At 39.7% G+C, this 18,552-nt stretch overlaps 3 protein-coding genes across 3 annotated transcripts; all 3 read right to left on the bottom strand.

Annotated features, from left to right (window-relative positions):
• Window positions 1-628: 628 nt before the first annotated feature.
• Window positions 629-5,822, bottom strand: fblim1 (filamin binding LIM protein 1). The gene is made up of 8 exons (XM_074676492.1): window positions 5,720-5,822; window positions 4,985-5,338; window positions 3,528-3,703; window positions 2,624-2,717; window positions 2,342-2,511; window positions 1,296-1,474; window positions 1,022-1,142; window positions 629-931 (listed from the first exon to the last, which is right to left on the bottom strand). The coding sequence occupies exons 2-8, from the start codon at window positions 5,313-5,315 to the stop codon at window positions 821-823; spliced, it is 1,182 nt and encodes a 393-aa protein (XP_074532593.1). The 5' UTR covers window positions 5,316-5,338; window positions 5,720-5,822; the 3' UTR covers window positions 629-820.
• A 2,555-nt stretch (window positions 5,823-8,377) lies between these two features.
• LOC141789367 (transmembrane protein 82-like) lies at window positions 8,378-10,232 on the bottom strand. The gene is made up of 6 exons (XM_074668759.1): window positions 10,154-10,232; window positions 9,995-10,067; window positions 9,714-9,912; window positions 9,161-9,578; window positions 8,566-8,750; window positions 8,378-8,467 (listed from the first exon to the last, which is right to left on the bottom strand). Exons 2-6 carry the CDS (start codon window positions 10,024-10,026, stop codon window positions 8,378-8,380), a joined length of 924 nt encoding a protein of 307 aa, XP_074524860.1. The 5' UTR covers window positions 10,027-10,067; window positions 10,154-10,232.
• A 326-nt stretch (window positions 10,233-10,558) lies between these two features.
• On the bottom strand, window positions 10,559-17,641 carry slc25a34 (solute carrier family 25 member 34). Its single transcript, XM_074671969.1, has 6 exons — window positions 17,460-17,641; window positions 16,330-17,064; window positions 13,352-13,417; window positions 12,201-12,353; window positions 11,956-12,090; window positions 10,559-11,867 (listed from the first exon to the last, which is right to left on the bottom strand). The coding sequence occupies exons 2-6, from the start codon at window positions 16,825-16,827 to the stop codon at window positions 11,679-11,681; spliced, it is 1,041 nt and encodes a 346-aa protein (XP_074528070.1). The 5' UTR covers window positions 16,828-17,064; window positions 17,460-17,641; the 3' UTR covers window positions 10,559-11,678.
• Between the last annotated feature and the right edge of the window lie 911 nt (window positions 17,642-18,552).

The raw sequence follows: 18,552 nt of genomic DNA, 5'->3' as shown, positions 1-18,552 counted from the left end.
TAAACATGGGAAAAGATACAGAAATTTTAATAAAATGTTTTGAATATATCAACAAATGTTTCACAGACATGTCAGAGAAATATGACTAATAGATAAGTTCAACAAGGACAGAGAATTAAGGGTAATGTGAAAGCAAACGACATAGTAACATCTCTGCATTGTCAGACATCGAGAGAAACCACTGTACGGTGCAACATGAAGGCTTGAGATTGTTTATTTGTCCTGTTACAATGTGTAGATTTTCAACTTTGATGCTAAATATTTCCACACAGATGATGTGTTTACCAAGCTTATTGGGCTTAGCAACAGAAATTATTTGCAGTTTGGTAATCAGGTTGTATTGGTTAAATTTACCTCTGCAGCCAAAAAGCAAATGTAGTAGGCTACACCATATCAGTTCAATGTGATATACGAGTTACAAACTAAGAATGAAATGATATTTTTTTACATCTCAACACCTGGTTGTGGTGTAATAATTGAATCATACCATGAGATAAAATCTATTCATTAGCCTTTATACATCTTTTGTACCAAGATGTTTTATGGTTAAAGATATAATGAAACAGATTGAAATTTAACACATTAAAAAACATCTTTGATGTACATTCATGTTACATAAATGCGTGGGGTACATTTGGTAGTGTTGATTGAGTGCAAAATGATAAAAAGGATAAGAAGATCTTAAGAAAGAGTGATAATTTGCAAAATGTAGCCATATTTCACTTTTCTGCTACAAGATAAGAGTCCTGTGCACATTCTCCTGTCTTATTTGTGGCACTTTTCCCTTTGTGGCAGTTTACCCCATGCACAGACGCCAGTGTTAGTGCTGCCCTGAGACCAGGTTCAGATGACAGCTTTTACAGAGCATCTTCCCCTCCAGGGGAAAGCAGCCATGCTCATTGGGCTCAGGAGAGAGCTGGATGACACAGACCTGCACGTAGCATACAAGACTTGTGAATATGTACTTACAAAAAGAGTGTGTGTGTTTGCATATTAGACCGTTTGCTTTCTGAACACTTACCTCACATCTGTAGCAGTTTTCATGGTAAGAGTGTCCCAGACATTCAATGTTATAGCTGTCAGTACCATCTTCTTTTGGAATGATTAGCTGGTTGCAGGCATTGCACTTTGGAGCATACTTTCTGAATTGACAAAGGAAAAAAATGTTAACTAAGGAAGCTTAATTAAGCTTTACATGAAATTCAATCACAATTTTTTCTTAAACGTATACTTTTGACTGTATGAAACCTTTTACATAAAATCTCTGTAGCGATTGGATAGCGGGTTGGATTTACCTGTAATAGTCTGGGAGGCAATAAACCTCTCCAACTTCCCCCTGAGCAAACGGCTGCTCTCCAATTTTCTGTTTACAGGTTGCACAGGTGAAACAGGAGAGATGATACACTCGCTCCAGAGCCCTGATTACATGGTCCGTGATAGACTCTCCACAGGCCCAGCAAAGCTCCAGACTGGCCTATGAGAAAGATATGCAAGATTAATTAAATAAAAATTTTGTTCATTTTCTTCTTCTGTTTTTTTTTTTAAAACAACTTTACAAAAATTATAGAAGTAGTTAGTGTGAAAACATGTTTCAAACATTGCTGAGTAAAACAGGGAAAAACAAGAACTGAAACAAAACCAAAAAAATACATAGTGGATATTGTGCTTTTTTTACAGGCTTTATACTGTCTCTCTGGTTCCCTCGTGCTATTTTTATGTACCATTTTGAGCAGTTCATAGATAGGTTCAGAGATCTCTAGAAAAATATGAATACATAGCCATTTGAAAATCTGCGTAAGTTTACTATGGACATTCAGCCATTTTCACATGCAGCTCAAGAAATCAGGCCATGAGTTTAGTCAGCACAACATCGGAATATAAAGATGCACATTAACAGCTTGGTCAGACCCACAATGGACTGAGTATAGCTCGATAGACACATTCAGGTAATGTGATTGCTACTGGACTGCGATTTGATTTGGCAGGACTCAGCAGGTCTCGGTACGCTTCGTCTCATATTTCCACAAACCAATACCGAGTGTGCTAATGCTGGCCATATAAAAAGGAATGTTTCTGGATATTCTTTTCCCTCCTTCTGAGCAGACCAATGCATCATTTTATTTTTGAAAAAAATAAGTCAGCTGTGGGAGAGCAGACATTTGAGAGCCCTACAGGGACAGGAGTTGCAAATAAGCATCACTATCAAAAACTATGACACTTGCATTGGGTGGTTGTTTTCAGTTGTTTATTTTGACCCTTAATAAATAAACAAAATGAATACATTTTATCAGCTTTTTTGCATTTTGCTCATAACCTGTGGTGGAGGCTGTCTTGTTCCTACCTGGTAGCAGTTTTCACAGAGGGGGATTCCTGCCTTGTTGTAGTAATGTTTCCCTGCCAGAGCACTGTGACAGGATCTACACTGGAAGCAGCCCTCGTGATACGTTCTGTTTAAAGCCTCTACTGCAGGCTCAGACAGAGCCACAGGTTTCCGACAGAAGCCACACACCTCTGAGTTGTACACAAGCACAAAATGTCAGAGCAGGTGACCATAATGTGTATTTTGTCAAAGTGAAGAAGCTCAAAGTCTGAGAAGTTAATGTATGCATTGAGATCATGTTACCTTTACTTTCCCTGCTCATGTCTTGGTTACTCTTGGGGCTCCTCTGGGATTGTTCATCTTTTTTCAACCCACTAGATGGTGTGCTTGTTTCTACCTAAAAGATAAAGCATGGAGTTCATGTCAATATAAAGACAAGGGAAAAGAGTGGCTGTAAGGTAACAAGCACATGCGGATTATTCAGCACAATCAGAACTGAGTTACACTTCTAACATACACATTTTAAAAAGACTTAAGATTTAAATACAACTCTAATTGTAAGTGAAGTATTTTTACTGACAAAAAGTGTAATCATGACCTTTTATTTATTAATTATATGATTGAAATTATGGACCCCTGCCTCAAACTCTTAAAATGCTTCAATATCTGAGGCCATGTCCAGTTAACTTTTATTGTCACTGGATTTCAGCTATCAGTAAAGTAGACCCATAGGAGCCTGAGTACTGCTCTAAAACCCAATCATTTGCATTTAGTGAAATTTTTGCCTCTTTTAAACAGAATACATCTCTGATTTCTGCTATAAGTCAAGATGCTCAAAACCTTGGATTGATCAAACCTCCTGGTGTAACTCAGCCTCACTTCCTGCTGAGCTCTTTGATGGTTTCTACAGATCTGAGGCCGTAGTAGATGTTTCCTCACAAAGACTTCAACAGACATCAACAAGTGCTGTATTTCCAAGGGAAAAAGTTGAAGAGCGTTGATCATTTATCCATATTTTAAGGACAGAGTTTTTCCCTCTATGATGTTCTTTGCAGAAGAATCTCTTCAATCCTCAACAAAACAGCATGCTGTATCTGTAAAAGTTGTTAAAATCCACCGCTCTGGGGAACAATGATGATCCATTTTGAGGAAGGTCTCGTAACAGAAATAAGGATCATTTTTAACAGTAAAGTTTTATAGTGCATACCACTTTGTTTTTAGGTGACTGTGGCTGGTCTGGGGTGAGATGTTGGGAGAGAGGTGATTGAGCAGGGCGTAATGGTGGAAGAGCTGATTCTTCAGAGGATGGCGTTCCCAAGGATGAAGTAAGAGTAGCATCAGCAGTGGTGGCAGCAGCAGGAGGAGGAGGAGGGGGGAAGATATCTGTATGGTGAGATAATTTCACTTAATTAGTGACTCAAAAAGAAAAAAAAAAACATGCAAAATTGAATGTTTAACAAATATGTGAAAAATTATAGCTCATGTGACTTCTGGCTTAGCCCATGAGAGGTAGTCAAATTTGGTCAAATGTACTGGTAATACTTTTGTTTTTCCAACCTGATAGGACAATATTTCAAGGATCAAGCAAGTGTAAGAGTGAAACACAGAATCTGAACACAACTCCAATGAGCAAGTATTGCCCTCCTGTCAAACTGTCAGCCATACAGTCGACAGATTATTTATCAAAATTTATTAACTTAATTGTATAGTTCAAAATATATTGAAACTTATGCTGCAGGATCTGTTCATAACACACATTCTCCTTTACAAAAGTTACATGTGCATTACCAGCAATGCAATTTATGTAGCATTGGCTTAAATAGTTGATAACACCACTTGATGCTCATCACAGAGGTGAAGATATACACTGCAAAAACTGAAATTAAAGTTAGTGTTTTTCTTTTTTCTGTAAAAAATTTATCTTGTTTTAGACCTAATATGTACCATATTCACCTAACAGGTCAAAAAATGTCTTATACAAGGTGAAAACGACACCTGAGTTGCTTGTTGAGAGTGAAAAAATATGTCTATGGGTAAGAAAATGTACTTGTTAAGTTTCTTGTTTTAAGTCATTGATTTTATTTTGAGAAACTTGACAAGCAAATTGTTCTAAACCGTTGACAGATCTTAAAACTCCTTTAAAACAATTTATGTGTTTTTTTTCTTTAATATCTTCATAAAGCCTTTTTCTGGACTGGTCAGTGAATGCAATGCAATACATTAAGAATAACAAGACAAATTTGACTAAAACTAGAAATAAACACTTGCTTAGATTTCAGTTTTGTATTGATTTTTTTCTCCATATTTTTTTTCTTGACACAAGCTCACTGTGTCGCCCAAATCCACACCGACTCAGAATTTTGTTAAAAAAAAAAAAAAAAAACTTTGTTGGCAAAACCTATAACAGTCTCTCCACAAATGCAGGACTTCCTCCTTTTAAAAAAAAATCATAGTGAACTGTATCTCGGAAAAGCCAGAGAAGAACCTCTACTTCTTCACATATAATTGAAACACAGTCTTTTAAAACAGAGCCGTGGAGGAGCATGTCAGTGTAGCTGGCCCTGATAGAATCAGATACATGTAGGTTTAAGTTTTGAGTAAAGTTGTGATATTCACAGTGAATTTTTCAACATCAATTATTGGGTATTTTTTTGTTCCCAGTACCTGCATCCTCTCTGCTGCCTTCTAGCAGCTTCTCTCTGTTGGATCCATGTTGGGCAGGTGCTGGGCCTGAGACCCGGGCCGAGGCCGCAGCATGGGCCTGGCCTCTGCTGTCTGCACTGCCGTTTGACTCAGATATCGAGTCTTTCTTCTGTCTGGTGTCAGTGATGCTGTCACTCGGGCTGACTCGAACAGCTGTTTGCTGCTTCTCTCTTGCCGGGCTGCTGTGGGCCTGGAGTACAGGCTTTTGCTGTGTCAAAGTGGCTCGCTGAGGAGTCACCAGGGTGATGAAGACAGAGGACACCATCCTTTTTGGCAGAGCTGCTGATGCCATGACTGTATCACACCACCTAAAGCCTGACAGGAGGACAGAACATTTATCCAGACCTGAGATTAAGGACACGATTTAATGTTTCGTAACCCTATTTGAGAGGAACAATATGACACAGAGAAACATCATCGACCTCACACAAACTTGAATCTTTGGAAGCAGATGAAAAAAACCAACAGAACAAGTCACAACATCTTATCCCTATGATCTCAAAAATGTTTTATCTAGGAGTAAACGCCCTCATAGCCAACTTTGTGGGTGTGTTAACTCTCTCTTCAGAGAGGTAAATTCACACACTCACTGCTTTCATTATCCATAATGATTGGTTTTGGAAAAAGAAAGAACAAATCTCAATCATCTGTTTCCTTTAAACCCACTCGTTCTGTCTGTAAGCTGCCATTACATACCTGTGAGAAACTTTTCTTCTCTCCTTCCCTGTTCTGTGTCTCCAAAACGTCTGGTTTGTGTCCCTCCTGTGAGCTGCCACAGAGACAAGGTTTTACTCCGGCAATAGAGTGAGAGGGAGACTATCAGCAGAAAGCCACTCCTTTTCCTTCTCTACCTCCCTCCCTCTCTCCCCGGCTCACTCGCTGTCGACCCCTCCTCCTCCTCCTCTCTTTCTGGCTGAATGACAATACCACCTCCCTCCCAACCGTAAAAGGTGAACATTTAATCTTGGGCAAAGAGCAGTAAAAAAACATGACACATTCATCTACTATGTAAACTTGGCAGGCGCACAGGTATACATTCATACAGGCATGTGTGCACAAACACACCAAAGAAACAAAATCAACTGTTGGGCAATCAAACCAAACACACAGTTAGACTTTGTTCAAATGTCACTTACAGTATCATAAAGTCTATTGAGGTTTTTGTCCTGGAGAGAAGGCAAACAACCAACTTATCTTTGAACATGTCAGCAGGATGTGACAGTACATGCTTTTTCCTCCGAGTCTTTATCTCTTCACTCTCCTGAGCAGCTTTTTTTTTTTTTTTTTTTGATCCATCAGTTTTATTTTCTCTGCCTCCATCTGTGACTCTTCTTTCTTATTCTTCTCCTCTTTCCCTCTTTCCTTCCCCCCAAACTACATTAGATCACACTGGCCTTTACTCATTATCAGTGTCACATGGCATGGCTTTGATTTGTGCCACAGGGATGTCTCATAATATGTGGTGGACTTCATCAGAGTCTCCTAAAGCAACAGCAAAGGAGCAGCGTTACAGTGCGATGAATCAAAGCTTTGTGCAAGAGGAGATATTGGTTTATTGGGAGAGGAGAGGAGGAGGGGGGCAGTGAGTGATGTCTGTTTGAGCTATGAAAAAGCTGCTTTGTTGTGTTTTTACTGCTCTCCCCCAGAGTGAGTCTAACTTAGCACTATCAAATCCGACAATCAGCAAATGTTGTGGTAAGTTTTCTGCAGCCAAAGTTTCTGAGGTCTACTTTGCTCTAAAAAGCCAAAAATGGAAGAAGGGGCCTAAAAAGTTGCACAAAACTTTGCTGATCAATGTAGATCAGGGTGAAAAAGTGAGTCAGGAATGTGAGAAAGAGAGTGAAAGGGGGGGAACAGGAGACGGGGATGAGGAGAGTGATGGGGGTCTCTGTTGTTCCAGCTCTGAGGAAAGGAATGCTGCAGTGATGTCACGGCTGCAGGAGGGAGCATGCCTACTGATGACACAATCCCCAGATCTTCAAGCTCCGCCCCCTCCAAAACTCAGCCAAAACCCTCATTAAACTCTCTGAACCTCTTTACTGTTGCTACAGCACGATTTTCCATTTGACTTTACCAGCACCACACAGAAATGCATATTTTTACCCCAAGTTTTTGACTATCAGGGCCACAGAGGCCACAATGGAAGGAGAATGGAGGGAAATGAAGGAAGAGGAAGAGGAAGAAACAACAGGAGGAAGAGTGATAAAACATACTGGAGAGAAACAATGAAAGAGTTATTGTTGACTCATGTTTGATAAAGATACACAGAGATTGAAACATTCCTTCGAGGAGAAAAAATCAAATAGACATGAAATAGTTTTATTCCTGATCATTTGACTGAGTGAAGTTTCTCTTAAGGAAAATGGTGATGAATAAAAATGAAATAAAAAATAAAAATTTAAAAAGAAGCAAGAGAATCTGAGCTATCCCGAATCTTCCTCTATGCAAAGGACCAAAGCCTAAAAATGCTGATCTTTCATTTTCTGTTATTCATCAGATGGTTGTTTAATTAGACCCTTGTGCCTCCATGAGTTTTTTTTTATTATTGCTTTTAATTATACACACTTAATATATGATACTCCATACAACTGTCTGCCAAGCTGAGTGGTATAGCTCATAGTGAGAATTTATGTGTAAACATAGTTTTATTACAGCCTTTTTAGAGCCTTAAGCGCAAAAAAGACCTGAAATGTAATTAAAAAATGTAATAAAACCCAAAATGTAATAACTTCTAGCCCAAAATGTAAGAACCTTTTAGATTTGGGTATTTATTACATTTTTTATTTCAATTCAGACTCAGCACTGTTGATACACAATCGACCAGTTATCACATTTCAGGCTTTATTACTTTTTTTAAATTACATTTTGGGTCAGTTATTAAATTTGGGGTTTTATTACATTTTTTAAATTTAAATTTGTGCTCCTTCAAGCCTCATTAGATTGTCTCCATCCCTGTGTAAAATATATTCAGGCGTATTTTCACCACCTTCTATCTGCTCTTTGTGGAGGTCTGATGTGTTACAAACCTGTCTACTACATCATTTGACCTTTGATGTTTTGTCTCACCTGCCATGATGTGGTTTAGCAAACTCTGTGATATAATTTCTTCTATTTTGTGAAGTACTGCCACATTTATGAAAAGGTAACCTCATAAACTCAATTTGACTTAAGCTCCATAGTTTTACAGTAAACACTGGCAACACAGCAGCAGCTGCTGCAGTTCCTCCCCTCTGTTTGACATGAAAGGCAATAACATCAAGCACCAATAATCCTTTTGTTTTATTATAGAGAACACACACATCTTACAATTTGAAGGATAAATTTACAGGTTGAATTTTAATTTCTGAAGCATCATTAGCTCTCGTTCAGTGTGTTCCCGCTGCCGTCTCTGGTTCTGTGACTGGAGCTCTGTACATATCTGCTCTCCTGTGTGTCCTCTTCTTCCTTAAAATGATCAAAGAAATTAATGGACATCCATGACTTCAACATCTCTAAATATTAATAAAAAGTGATGATGAAGGCAACGTGAAGAAATGACAGACCTTTATTATAGCTTGTAGCAGGTCCTGGGACGGCAGCAGACAGACAGCTTCACCCAAGAAAGTGATGAGGACATGGAGGATGTCACTCCAGTCTCCGACAGTCAGCATGAGCACCAGTATGGCACCCAGTCGCAGCACCACTGTTTGAAGCAGAGCCTCTTGTATTGTGTGCCGACTTTGGTCCTCTGTGCAACATGAAAATAAAAGAGAGATGTTACATGTGGCCATTGGCTGTATTTTTGGAATCAGATAGTTTCTTTATTAAGTGTTTTCTTCCCCTTTAAAAAGAATTTGTTCCCAGCTTGTGCGTGTTTGTAGATTTGAGATGTTGTTTGACAGCAAGAGGGTTCCTGGTTGAAATCCTAAGCTGTCTACAAGGGACTCCCTTCCCTTCTTACCCCATCCTGTCCAAACACACCTAGTCCTGGTAAAGCCTCAAATGCATGTTCTTTCATTTATTGTCCACTGTGACATGGCTAATTTGCATCTCTATTCCTATTTGTTGTAAAATTAAAGTGACATAGTCAAAAATAGATCTGAAAACTCCTGAAGCTTGAAATGTCACTGACCAATGTTTTTTTTTTCTCACAATCACCTTGAATATAGACCACCAGCATGGTGTAACAGAGTGTTAGCGGCGTCCAAAACTTCAGAGCATCTTTCTGGGACAGGAACTGGTCATAAACCGTAGCAATGGAGGCCACATTGGCCAGAACGAAGAATAAGATGACTACTTTTTGTAGTGAAGCAAGCAAGCTGTGTGCAGAGGACAGCAGACTGATGCACTTCCCACAGTAGCGCTTGGTGCTGTGGAGTGGGTAGAGTGTGGCCACATGAATCCACATGCTCTGGCTGTAGCTTGCCAGTGCCCAGCTCAGAGCAGCTGCCAGGAACAGGCTGAGGGAGCTGTGTGGAGCCCCCTGATGGAGGAAGAACATAGTGCAGGACAGACCACAGCCAAGGGAAAACTGGCTCTGGAGCAGGATCAGGTCTGGACCTCTGCCATTGGCATCCTGAGTTTACATAGATACAGGAGAGTGCATCATCATCATTATCATCACTGTTGTGTTTATGTATGACATGTTGCCAAATGAAGGCAAAAGTAGCCTCACTGAGTGTTTTCAGCTTTGTGTGTTGAATAATCTCACCAGTCCTGCCGATGCCCATGCAGAAACAGCCCTGAGAGAAAACTCCAGAACTATCAGAGAGGAAACCCTTGAGCCAACCAGAGACAGGAGAACGGCCAGAGACCAAAACTGAAGCGCTGATCTCCAGGATCTGTGTACATTTCTGTTCGGAGAGGGTGACCTTTGTTCGCCTTCAGTTTCAGTATCGGTCTCAGAGTCACTGTAAAGAAAGAAATTAGAAAAATAAATGCTGTTGCAACAGAATCTGAATATTTCCTTTACTCTTTGTGTATGAAACTTACCTGCATGTTTGAATGAAATAGTAAACTCTCATTAAACTGCAGACCACAGAAACTGCAGATGCACCAACAAGGCCTACATGACAAACACAGATATGTGAGAACAGGGGGGTGAGTACAAGAAACTACTTCACACAGAAGTTGTGAAAATATTTCACTCACCCTGAAAAAAGCTGTCAATGGGGTTTAAACTGAAAGGTGTCCAGTCAGATAATCCCAGGATCCAGGAGAATGGGAAAAACATGTTTTCCCTTATTGTGATACGTGAACTCAAAGAAGTGCTCCAACCCCAAATCTTCACTTTGCCTCATCACGTTCTGCTGATCAGGTCTGTGTTGACTTCATGTCTGGGTTCAAGGGTCACGGGTGATTTCAGTGAGTTTCTTCATTTCCAGATGAAAGTAATCTCAAAACTTTGATTAGATTAACTGAGCTATCAGAAACTGTAAACTAGGCCAAAAACCCAAACACACTTAAAATTAGTCTTACATGATTTCAAAAACAGACTAAAACAAAATGTGTTTTTTTTATTTCATACAAAAAGTCTTTATTATTATTTCTTGGTGCTTTTAAAGGCTCAAAGTACTCACAAGTTAAATCGCTGTACATAAAAACTTCACATCAAATGACATTCTGTGCTTACAGTACCTGTATTTCTTGTTAGTTAATAAAGGCATTTTTTTTTCAGAAGTCCTTCCTTACATATAACAGATAAGGCAACATATGTTATGAATCAACCTGAAAAATCAAAAGTCAGCAGCCACATTGACTCACAGGTCAATACAGAGAGCATATACCCTCTGGTCATCTTCAGTCCATTGAAAACAAGCCAATATTCCCATATTTTAGCTTCTTCCCTTGAGACTTTCAAGCTTGTACACAATCATTTGAGGTATGAAGGTGGCATCAGAGAGTTCATCAACAAAGTGTTTTAAAACTTTGATTGAAACCCCTGAAATGTTTGTAAGAGTCTCCACAGCTTGTGTCGATCTTCAAGTACTTCAAAGTTTATCGGCCATCTCTCTGCAGACTGTAGCGCCACTTTAAAGAAGAGTGGGACATTTAGGTAAATACTCTAGCTGAACTTCAGGCGAACTGTTAAGAAAACCAATAGCATACTTCTATCATGGCTTTATGCTTAACATAAAGCTTTAGTGGTAAGCTTTTGGCCTAGCTTAACTCAAAATAGCTTACTGTAATACGTGGAATAAAGAACAGCTAGTTCGGCTTTACAAAAACAAAATATTGACACAAATATTAAATGTGTGACAATGTTAAACATTGTTACAGCTGAAACGAACAGCTGAGCAAAGACAGTCTCAGTCAGTCCATGAACATTTTTTTAACACAGTCGATGTGGTAAGTATCAGATGTGCCAGGTATTATGAGCTAGTTGACTTTATTGGTGTTTTAAGCTTTTCTTGTTACCTTTGGGTTAAAGCTGCAAGAATAATTTCCCTGTTTCAAGTAAAACTAGCTAAGCTAATATGCTATCACATTGACCATCATACCAGAAATGAGACTCCTACAAATCTTTTTGGATCTTCTTGGAAAGGAAACAATCAAGAGCATTGTCCAAAATGCCCATCATACTTAATACTCAGTCTTTTATTTTCTGATGGACCACTTTGATATCCATGTTTGAGTCCTCTTCACATGATCAAAAACAGTAGGCTGTTTTAGCTCCTTAGCTCCTTTCCTGGCTCTGGTTGTTCTTCACTGTTTGTTGTCTCATCACATCCCAGAACAGCATGCTGAGGACAGTGTGTGGGGCCAAGCGTAGGAAGACAGGACCCATTCCTTTGTACAACCCTAGGAAGCCTTCAGCTTTGCACACCTTCAGTAGACAATCTGAAAATCCCTGATACAGACGTCCCTGAAAGGCAACAAAAAGAAGTTAAAACAGACCAGGTGTCAAAGGAGTCTTTTGTGCTAAGAGCAAGATTAAATTTTAGGGAACTGACCCGATGAGACTCATCCACCGGCTGGTTGTACAGACGTGTGCTTATGACATCAAATGGTGTCATGGTTATCGCCACAGCAACACCACTAACCATGGCAGCTATCAGTGCTGTGAGCCAGCTGTTTGGACTAAACCACTGATAGGAAAGAGAGACAAAGATAATACACAGAGGCTTGATATTCTGCTGACGAAAGAACTGCAACTCCTCCGTGTGCTGTAAAACTATCAGCTGTTTAGCACGCCTACCTGGGTATGTGACACCCAGTCCTTGGCCGAGGTGAAGGTTGCCAGCTGGGCAGCTGATCCCACCATGACTCGAGGCACGGCCCCGTTCACACCCCTCCAGAGACCAATCACACCTTCTCTTCTATAGATGGTAGCAAAGGCATCAGACACCCCCTGAGATGGAAGATAAAAAGGAAGAATGTGTTGGTAGTAGAGGGTTAAAGAATCCAATGACGCTCATCCACATAAATGCAGCTGTGTGTCCTCCTTGTAAAAGTAATGCTGTAAGCGTAGCAAAAAGTCTCAAAGTATTGTGCACCATGTATGGATATGGATTGATCTGTGCAATTAATAAATTAACCCTAATTAGCTTTATCACAAATGTTAAATCCCGCTAAAAGCAAAGGTAGACCTGCACTAAAATCACTCAACTACATTTCAAGAAAAAACGATAACTGTGCTGTACTGTATTTTTATCAAGTACAACCTTAACTACTTCTACTTTTCTGCATTTGATAGGGAAGTGTTTCTGACTTGTGCTCAAATCTATTTTTCACCTAAAAGCGACACAGTTTTTAAGCCACAGGCTCGTTTTCAGGTGTAGTTTGGGTGGAACTGTGCTATGGATGGCATGTCCCAACTGTGTGCGCACTAATTATAATCACAATAGGATGTCCTGCTTTACAGGTTCAAGAAAACCAACAGAGGTGAGGCAGCTGTTAGTGGAGCACAGTTTAACACACTTAAACTGAGCTGAGGGAACATTTGGTCAGGCAGAAGAAGTCAAAAATATAAAGTAAAATATTTCTATAGAACATGACATAATGTTATAGTTAAACTACCTAAAAGTACGGTCATTCTAGTTTGCTCCACCCATGCCTCTTTTAACATCAAAATGATACTTAAATTTACTATATCCATTTTCATATATCAGTAATATTAACAAGAACAACACTACTAGGATCTCAATTCATAACCCAGGGTGGAGGGTCATTTCTATGTACATTTTTCTGTTGAAACTCTCATAGGCCTACTTTTTACACTCTGTTATTCATCTAAACATTTTTACATTGTGGTATAACTTATTCAACTGAAGCCCCTGAACACAGCTGGATATATTACAGTTAAAGTAATTAATGATGTGTCCATGGGATATACTTTGTCTTTCTTACCAGGTGGTTGTGCTGGTGGCCCACTGCGATGGCTTCCACACTCTGAGCCTGCAGATGAGTCTTCACCTATGACGTAAACATTGAACAAAACATTTCTCTCAAAGCAGAAAATTAGAAATGTCACTCTGCTCAAGGTTACCTGCCAGAAGTCACGTAACCCCAGCTGCGCCATGAGCCTCTTTTACAAATTTGCACAGTGATTCAACAAAACCTAAACGGTCCAACAGTTGCATAACATAGCATGTGTAAGATGCCTCTAGATCTCACACATAGTGTCAATAAAACAACCTTCATCCATCCCACACACTCTGCCAACACATAAAGTGAGGAGCCACAGGACCCTGCATTTACAGTCTCTGCACCTTGTATATTTCTAGGAACAGGGTGAAGGTGGAGGCAGCACGCAGGATAAATTTAGTGACCTAGATCTGTACAAATATGCAATTGAATACTGTCTTTCCATAACAGTGCGAGAGATCATATTATTTTCAACCTATTGATTGACAGCTGAGAGGAAAAACAACAAAATAGCCCATGGTATTTAAGATGGGACATGCAGAGGTCATTTGTACATGATGCAGTGAAATAAGAGGATAGTGAAATATGAGAGGAGTTCAAAAAATTAAAACAGTGGAGAAAAAAAAACAAACAAAAAAAGATGGCTTCTGTTTTACTAGTGCACATTAAATCTAAAGCACTTTTGGAAAGACATAAAAGATATGATGCTCATCTACACGAGCAGGATACAGTTGAGTCAGTTCATAATGTTTTTATCCCATCGTCTTTAAGAAAACATGTGATCAGATTAGGTGTGACCTCACACAAACCAGGTTTGTGTACATTCTCTCTTGCTCTCTAACACACACACATACACACAAACATCCAATGTCACTTTGACTCACAGGCCTGCCTACTTGATCAAAATAGACCGAGGACATTTAAGGCGCCTTTGAAATTGAGCTGCTGTGTTTTCATGTCACTGTTTGCATTCAGGACAAACACTGAGACTTTGTAGGGTTTATATTTCCCCAATAGAAATACATGTGAATAAAAACAAAGAACCTGCTTATTCTGTTTCATAAATGAAAGTAAATTTATTCTGTTTTTAAAAAGACACTCCAAATCAATCCAATTTGAGTAAGCTCTTAAAAGCAGAGGCAAGAAAAAGGCTTTATTTGACAGGCTGAGATCCTGGGCAGCAGCACAAAACTTTTGGTCAACAGCCATCAGTGATCAGAAATTATTATTATTATTAGAGCATAGATTCACATTTTTCCAAGTCTATCTTTAGAAAACACTCAGAAGACTGTGTGTCCATTAAAGAAATGGTTCCCTTACTTTACTCCTGTATTGTTCTGGTTTTGACAGTGGTTTCTGTGTTAGAATTCATTTATACATTATTTGTAATGTAAAAATCAAGTGCAGAATTTATTCTCTGTGTGTCTACTGTTGTACCAAAGCTCAGCAGAAAAAAAAAACTGCTAAGAGATGAACTTTCATTAAACAGAAGAACTCAAGAAAACATGCACATAATATGAAATATATACCTCAGAAGACTAACATCACATATAAGCTTTGACTGAACTTAAAACTTTGAGAAAAAGCAGGGATGTATCCAGAGGGCGGTATGCCGCCCCCAGGTGCCATCCCCAAATCCTAAAGTCTGATTGGCTTACTGCCTTGACCGCCTTATTTTAAAACAAGCAATTTGTGCTTCGTTGTAACTGGCTGGTTAAACATATCCCATTGTCTTTAGCTGGTACTTCAAATAGCCACCCCAATTAAAAAAGTCTAGACATGCCTCTGAGAATAAAGGCAAATTTTGCACCCAGTATTTAACATTGGGTTCTCCAAGCACCAACAAAACACAGATAAACATATGTACTGTGCTGTGGTGAAAGTGACATGATCAGCTGCTGCAGGACTTTCCTGATGCACTGCCTAAAGTTTGTCCAGTAGGACTGATGTAAGTGAACTCTGAACATCTCTTGCTGCAGAGTTGCGTAAGCTTTGTAGTGTATAAATAATTATGTAATCTTACTCTACTAAAGTCCTTCCAGCAGATCTGTTTAAAGAGCTGACACACTGTTTGTGTTATGTTGCTGTGGAGTAAAACTTCAGGTTAGGGTGACTGATTCAGGCTTTTCATCATGATTTAAAAAAACACCCACCAAGAGCAAACACAGTCTGAGAAAAGAGATACGTGATGACCTTAAACAATCAAACATCATGGTGTGTTTGCAGAAATAGTGTTCTGCTGAAACCTTTTGCATAATACATGTGATGTTGGGCTTAGAGAAAATTGCATGTGTCGTCTTTCGCCAGAAGCTGACTTGTCTATGAGCTCTTGTCTGTGTGGCTGTTGACTAATACAGTGTGGTTTCTTTCAACACACATGAGTGCAACCCGGTCCAAAGATTGCTCTTATTGTGCATGGGGGATTCAAATTTCTCTTTACTTGATGCCCTGCTGGACTGACTACAGACCATAATAATAAAGAATAACTCAATAGCTGACACCTTATCGGATGAAGACTAGATGATATGATTACAAGAAGCAAGAACTCTGCCTGGACAGAATAACAGTTTACCTTCATATGGATTGTTTGAACACATACAGTTTTAATCTTAAATCTCCTCAAACCTGTAGACTGAGATATGAGGACCAATTAAACGCAGTGCCACGTTGAGAAAGGAGGCCAATAACAGATTGTTTTCAAAGTTGTATCTGATTCTTGTTTTTTCCTCAGTAAGTATTGTTGTAAGTTTCTTCTTAAAAACTTTTTACATAACTCATTCAGAGAATATAAAAAAATGAACCTTCTAATGATCTCCTCATAACTCCCAAACATGCAATCTCTAAAGAGATGTTGTAACAGGAGAATACTTTTCAGGAGGACTGTAAAAGCAAAAAGTAACCTTAAATTTTGATGGCTGACCCTTATTTATCTATGTGCACCAACAGTAAACAAAACTTACCAGGTAGGCAGGAGAAGCGATGAACGCACCAAGCGCCCCAGCCACTGCACCAGACAACAGACTCCCTCCATGTAACGAGGTGACCCCCAGAGCTTCACAGTAGGAGTAGGAGCCTAGCCTCATGCCGTTCATCACACCCTGGTACATCAGCCCCACTGAGAGCCCCTTCTGCAGGCCCCTGAGCCCGTCTGTGCGGCCCACCACCCAAAGGGCCTGCAGGACTCCCCTGTAGTGTCTCTGGTAGGATCCCCGAGCACGCAACTCTCCTTGCAGCTGCAGACGGGTCTTCACTACCTCCAGAGGGTTGGTGAACACACAGGCAGCACAGCAGGCCAGAGCACCCAGGGCAAAGTCTAGAGGAGGCCAAACAGCCGGAGGGGGCATCGAGGGGCCGTAGACACCACGGGGGACCGTCGACACAGTGGAAGCCATCCTGTGGGAAGACTGGGCTCCAAAAACAGACTCTTCTGGTGTTTCCAGCAGCCGAGCAGTGGTCATTCTTAAGAGGTGATCTTCACAGTGTGTTCTCCTTGTGATAACTCTTCTGGGTTGTTTGGGGAACAGGTAGTATATTGTTCTTGGAACAAAACAGTGAAGTAACAAATCAGCTAATGTACTGATAACTTATTTAATATCTTTTTTCTTGAGGTACTACACTCCAATGTGGCTTTCCAGTGTCCCTCAGAGGTTCATGTTAGCTTCTCTTATAGAAAGTCTTTCCAGGGAAGGCACCATCTGAAAAAGAAAATACATGAGTGAAAAGGCATTTGTAATCATGCTTTGTCATAAATAAGGGTGCAGGTATTCTGTCAGGAGAAAGGCTGAAAAGAGTCCTGATATTAAAACATTCAGGTAATAGCTAATTGCATGTCACATGTTTAAAAAAACAGTCAGGAAACATTCCTCTCTGTTTGACCATCCTAACATGCAACCTGTTTAAATTCATGGACACAAATACAGAGCAGCTTCTTCTATTGTTGTTTAATTTTAAATCATACATCTGACAGAACAGACAATCTAACGTACAAGATGACCTGACATGAACCAGATCCTAACCACCCAATTGAGATTCATTCAAACAAATTTTCAGTTATAGAAACAAATAAAGAAGAACCAGACTGAAACATAACCTTTTAGAAACTTCTCTCGTGTGCTTTTCTTCAAATTTAAAAAATGTCTCTTTCATTGTTTTGCCCTACAGAGAACTCCTGGTGTCGTGTGGTCCTCCTGTTCAGCTCCATTCTTCCTCTCTCCCCCCATCATTGTAAACACGCGTCCTCAGCACATTCATTGTACAAGACTCCGCCCCCTGTTTCAGTCACAGCCAATAAGATTTCAGTGCTTCTGCCACATCACCATATCCCACAGTCTGCACCAATCACGAGGCTCGTCTCTAAACTACCCCCGCTGTGGTCCAATGGGAGTTCTCTGGGTTAAAGGTTATGGTTGGTCAAAGAGGGGGGAGGAGTTTCTGAGGGGGACATGAGAGCGAGAATCAAAATTGACAGCAAGGGTTTAAAAACCAGGTCAGTACGTTTAGTGTAACACCGATAATCTTTGACGCAAAACCAACGCGAAAACCCATTCTGTTTTATTTGCCCAAGGTAATCGTCTTTATTTCTTCACAAGCACGAACGTTTAAAGACCGTTTGAGCCTTAAAATACTTTCAGCAAATAAATAATTATTGAGAAAATTCCGTGGGAATAAGTCATGAATTTAAAAAAAGATGAATTAGAACAACATGAAGCTTCTTAGATCACAGACTCACCGATATCTCTCATTTTCGACAAAAAAGCCACAAGAGGGCGCTCTATCACAGGTACTTCATAATATCTGTCTCTGATCTGTCAGTGTTTTCGTCAGGAAAGGTGTAAAAATAAAAATTGCAGAGTCATCTTTTTTATTTGAGACGGAGACAATCTGACCACAGATTCTGTTCTTTAGCTGGTAAAGTTTAAATCAATAGAGTCATTGAGGGTCATAGAGACTTCTTATGGGAATGGCAGGGTAGCCTGTAATACACACTCAAGTAGTTAAACACAGTTGTACCATTTAATCAGCTTTAATCATACATTCCAGAATGTAAATACCCCTAAATCTATAAGTCTGACATATTTAACTTAGAATCCACTAAACATTCCAGTTACTCAGAAAAGGGAAAGTGGCTCCAGTTGGATTGTGTTACACTGATGTGATATGATTCATCCACTAATATTTTTGAT

The sequence above is a fragment of the Halichoeres trimaculatus genome, unplaced genomic scaffold, assembly GCF_033239565.1.
Source record: "Halichoeres trimaculatus isolate MK-OKI-2021-1 unplaced genomic scaffold, fHalTri1.1 fHalTri1_scaffold_1, whole genome shotgun sequence".
Lineage (NCBI taxonomy): Eukaryota > Metazoa > Chordata > Actinopteri > Labriformes > Labridae > Halichoeres > Halichoeres trimaculatus.
The sequence above is the reverse complement of the archived record's forward strand: the minus strand, read 5'-3'. Positions and strand labels throughout refer to the sequence as shown.

What these genes read in the sequence shown, in the direction of transcription:
- fblim1 (XM_074676492.1), bottom strand. Translation starts at nt 5,315, where the DNA reads ATGGCATCAGCAGCTCTGCCAAAAAGGATGGTGTCCTCTGTCTTCATC. An exon ending in AGGCAGCAGAGAGGATGCAG is followed by an intron (nt 3,704 to 4,984) that starts GTACTGGGAACA and finishes CTCACCATACAG; the next exon opens with ATATCTTCCCCCCTCCTCCT. An exon ending in AGTCACCTAAAAACAAAGTG is followed by an intron (nt 2,718 to 3,527) that starts GTATGCACTATA and finishes TTTATCTTTTAG; the next exon opens with GTAGAAACAAGCACACCATC.
- LOC141789367 (XM_074668759.1), bottom strand. Translation starts at nt 10,026, where the DNA reads ATGAGAGTTTACTATTTCATTCAAACATGCAG. An exon ending in TATTTCATTCAAACATGCAG is followed by an intron (nt 9,913 to 9,994) that starts GTAAGTTTCATA and finishes CTTTCTTTACAG; the next exon opens with TGACTCTGAGACCGATACTG. An exon ending in CATGGGCATCGGCAGGACTG is followed by an intron (nt 9,579 to 9,713) that starts GTGAGATTATTC and finishes ATGTAAACTCAG; the next exon opens with GATGCCAATGGCAGAGGTCC.
- slc25a34 (XM_074671969.1), bottom strand. Translation starts at nt 16,827, where the DNA reads ATGACCACTGCTCGGCTGCTGGAAACACCAGAAGAGTCTGTTTTTGGA. An exon ending in ACTGGGTGTCACATACCCAG is followed by an intron (nt 12,091 to 12,200) that starts GTAGGCGTGCTA and finishes CTTTCCTATCAG; the next exon opens with TGGTTTAGTCCAAACAGCTG. An exon ending in CGGTGGATGAGTCTCATCGG is followed by an intron (nt 11,868 to 11,955) that starts GTCAGTTCCCTA and finishes GTTGCCTTTCAG; the next exon opens with GGACGTCTGTATCAGGGATT.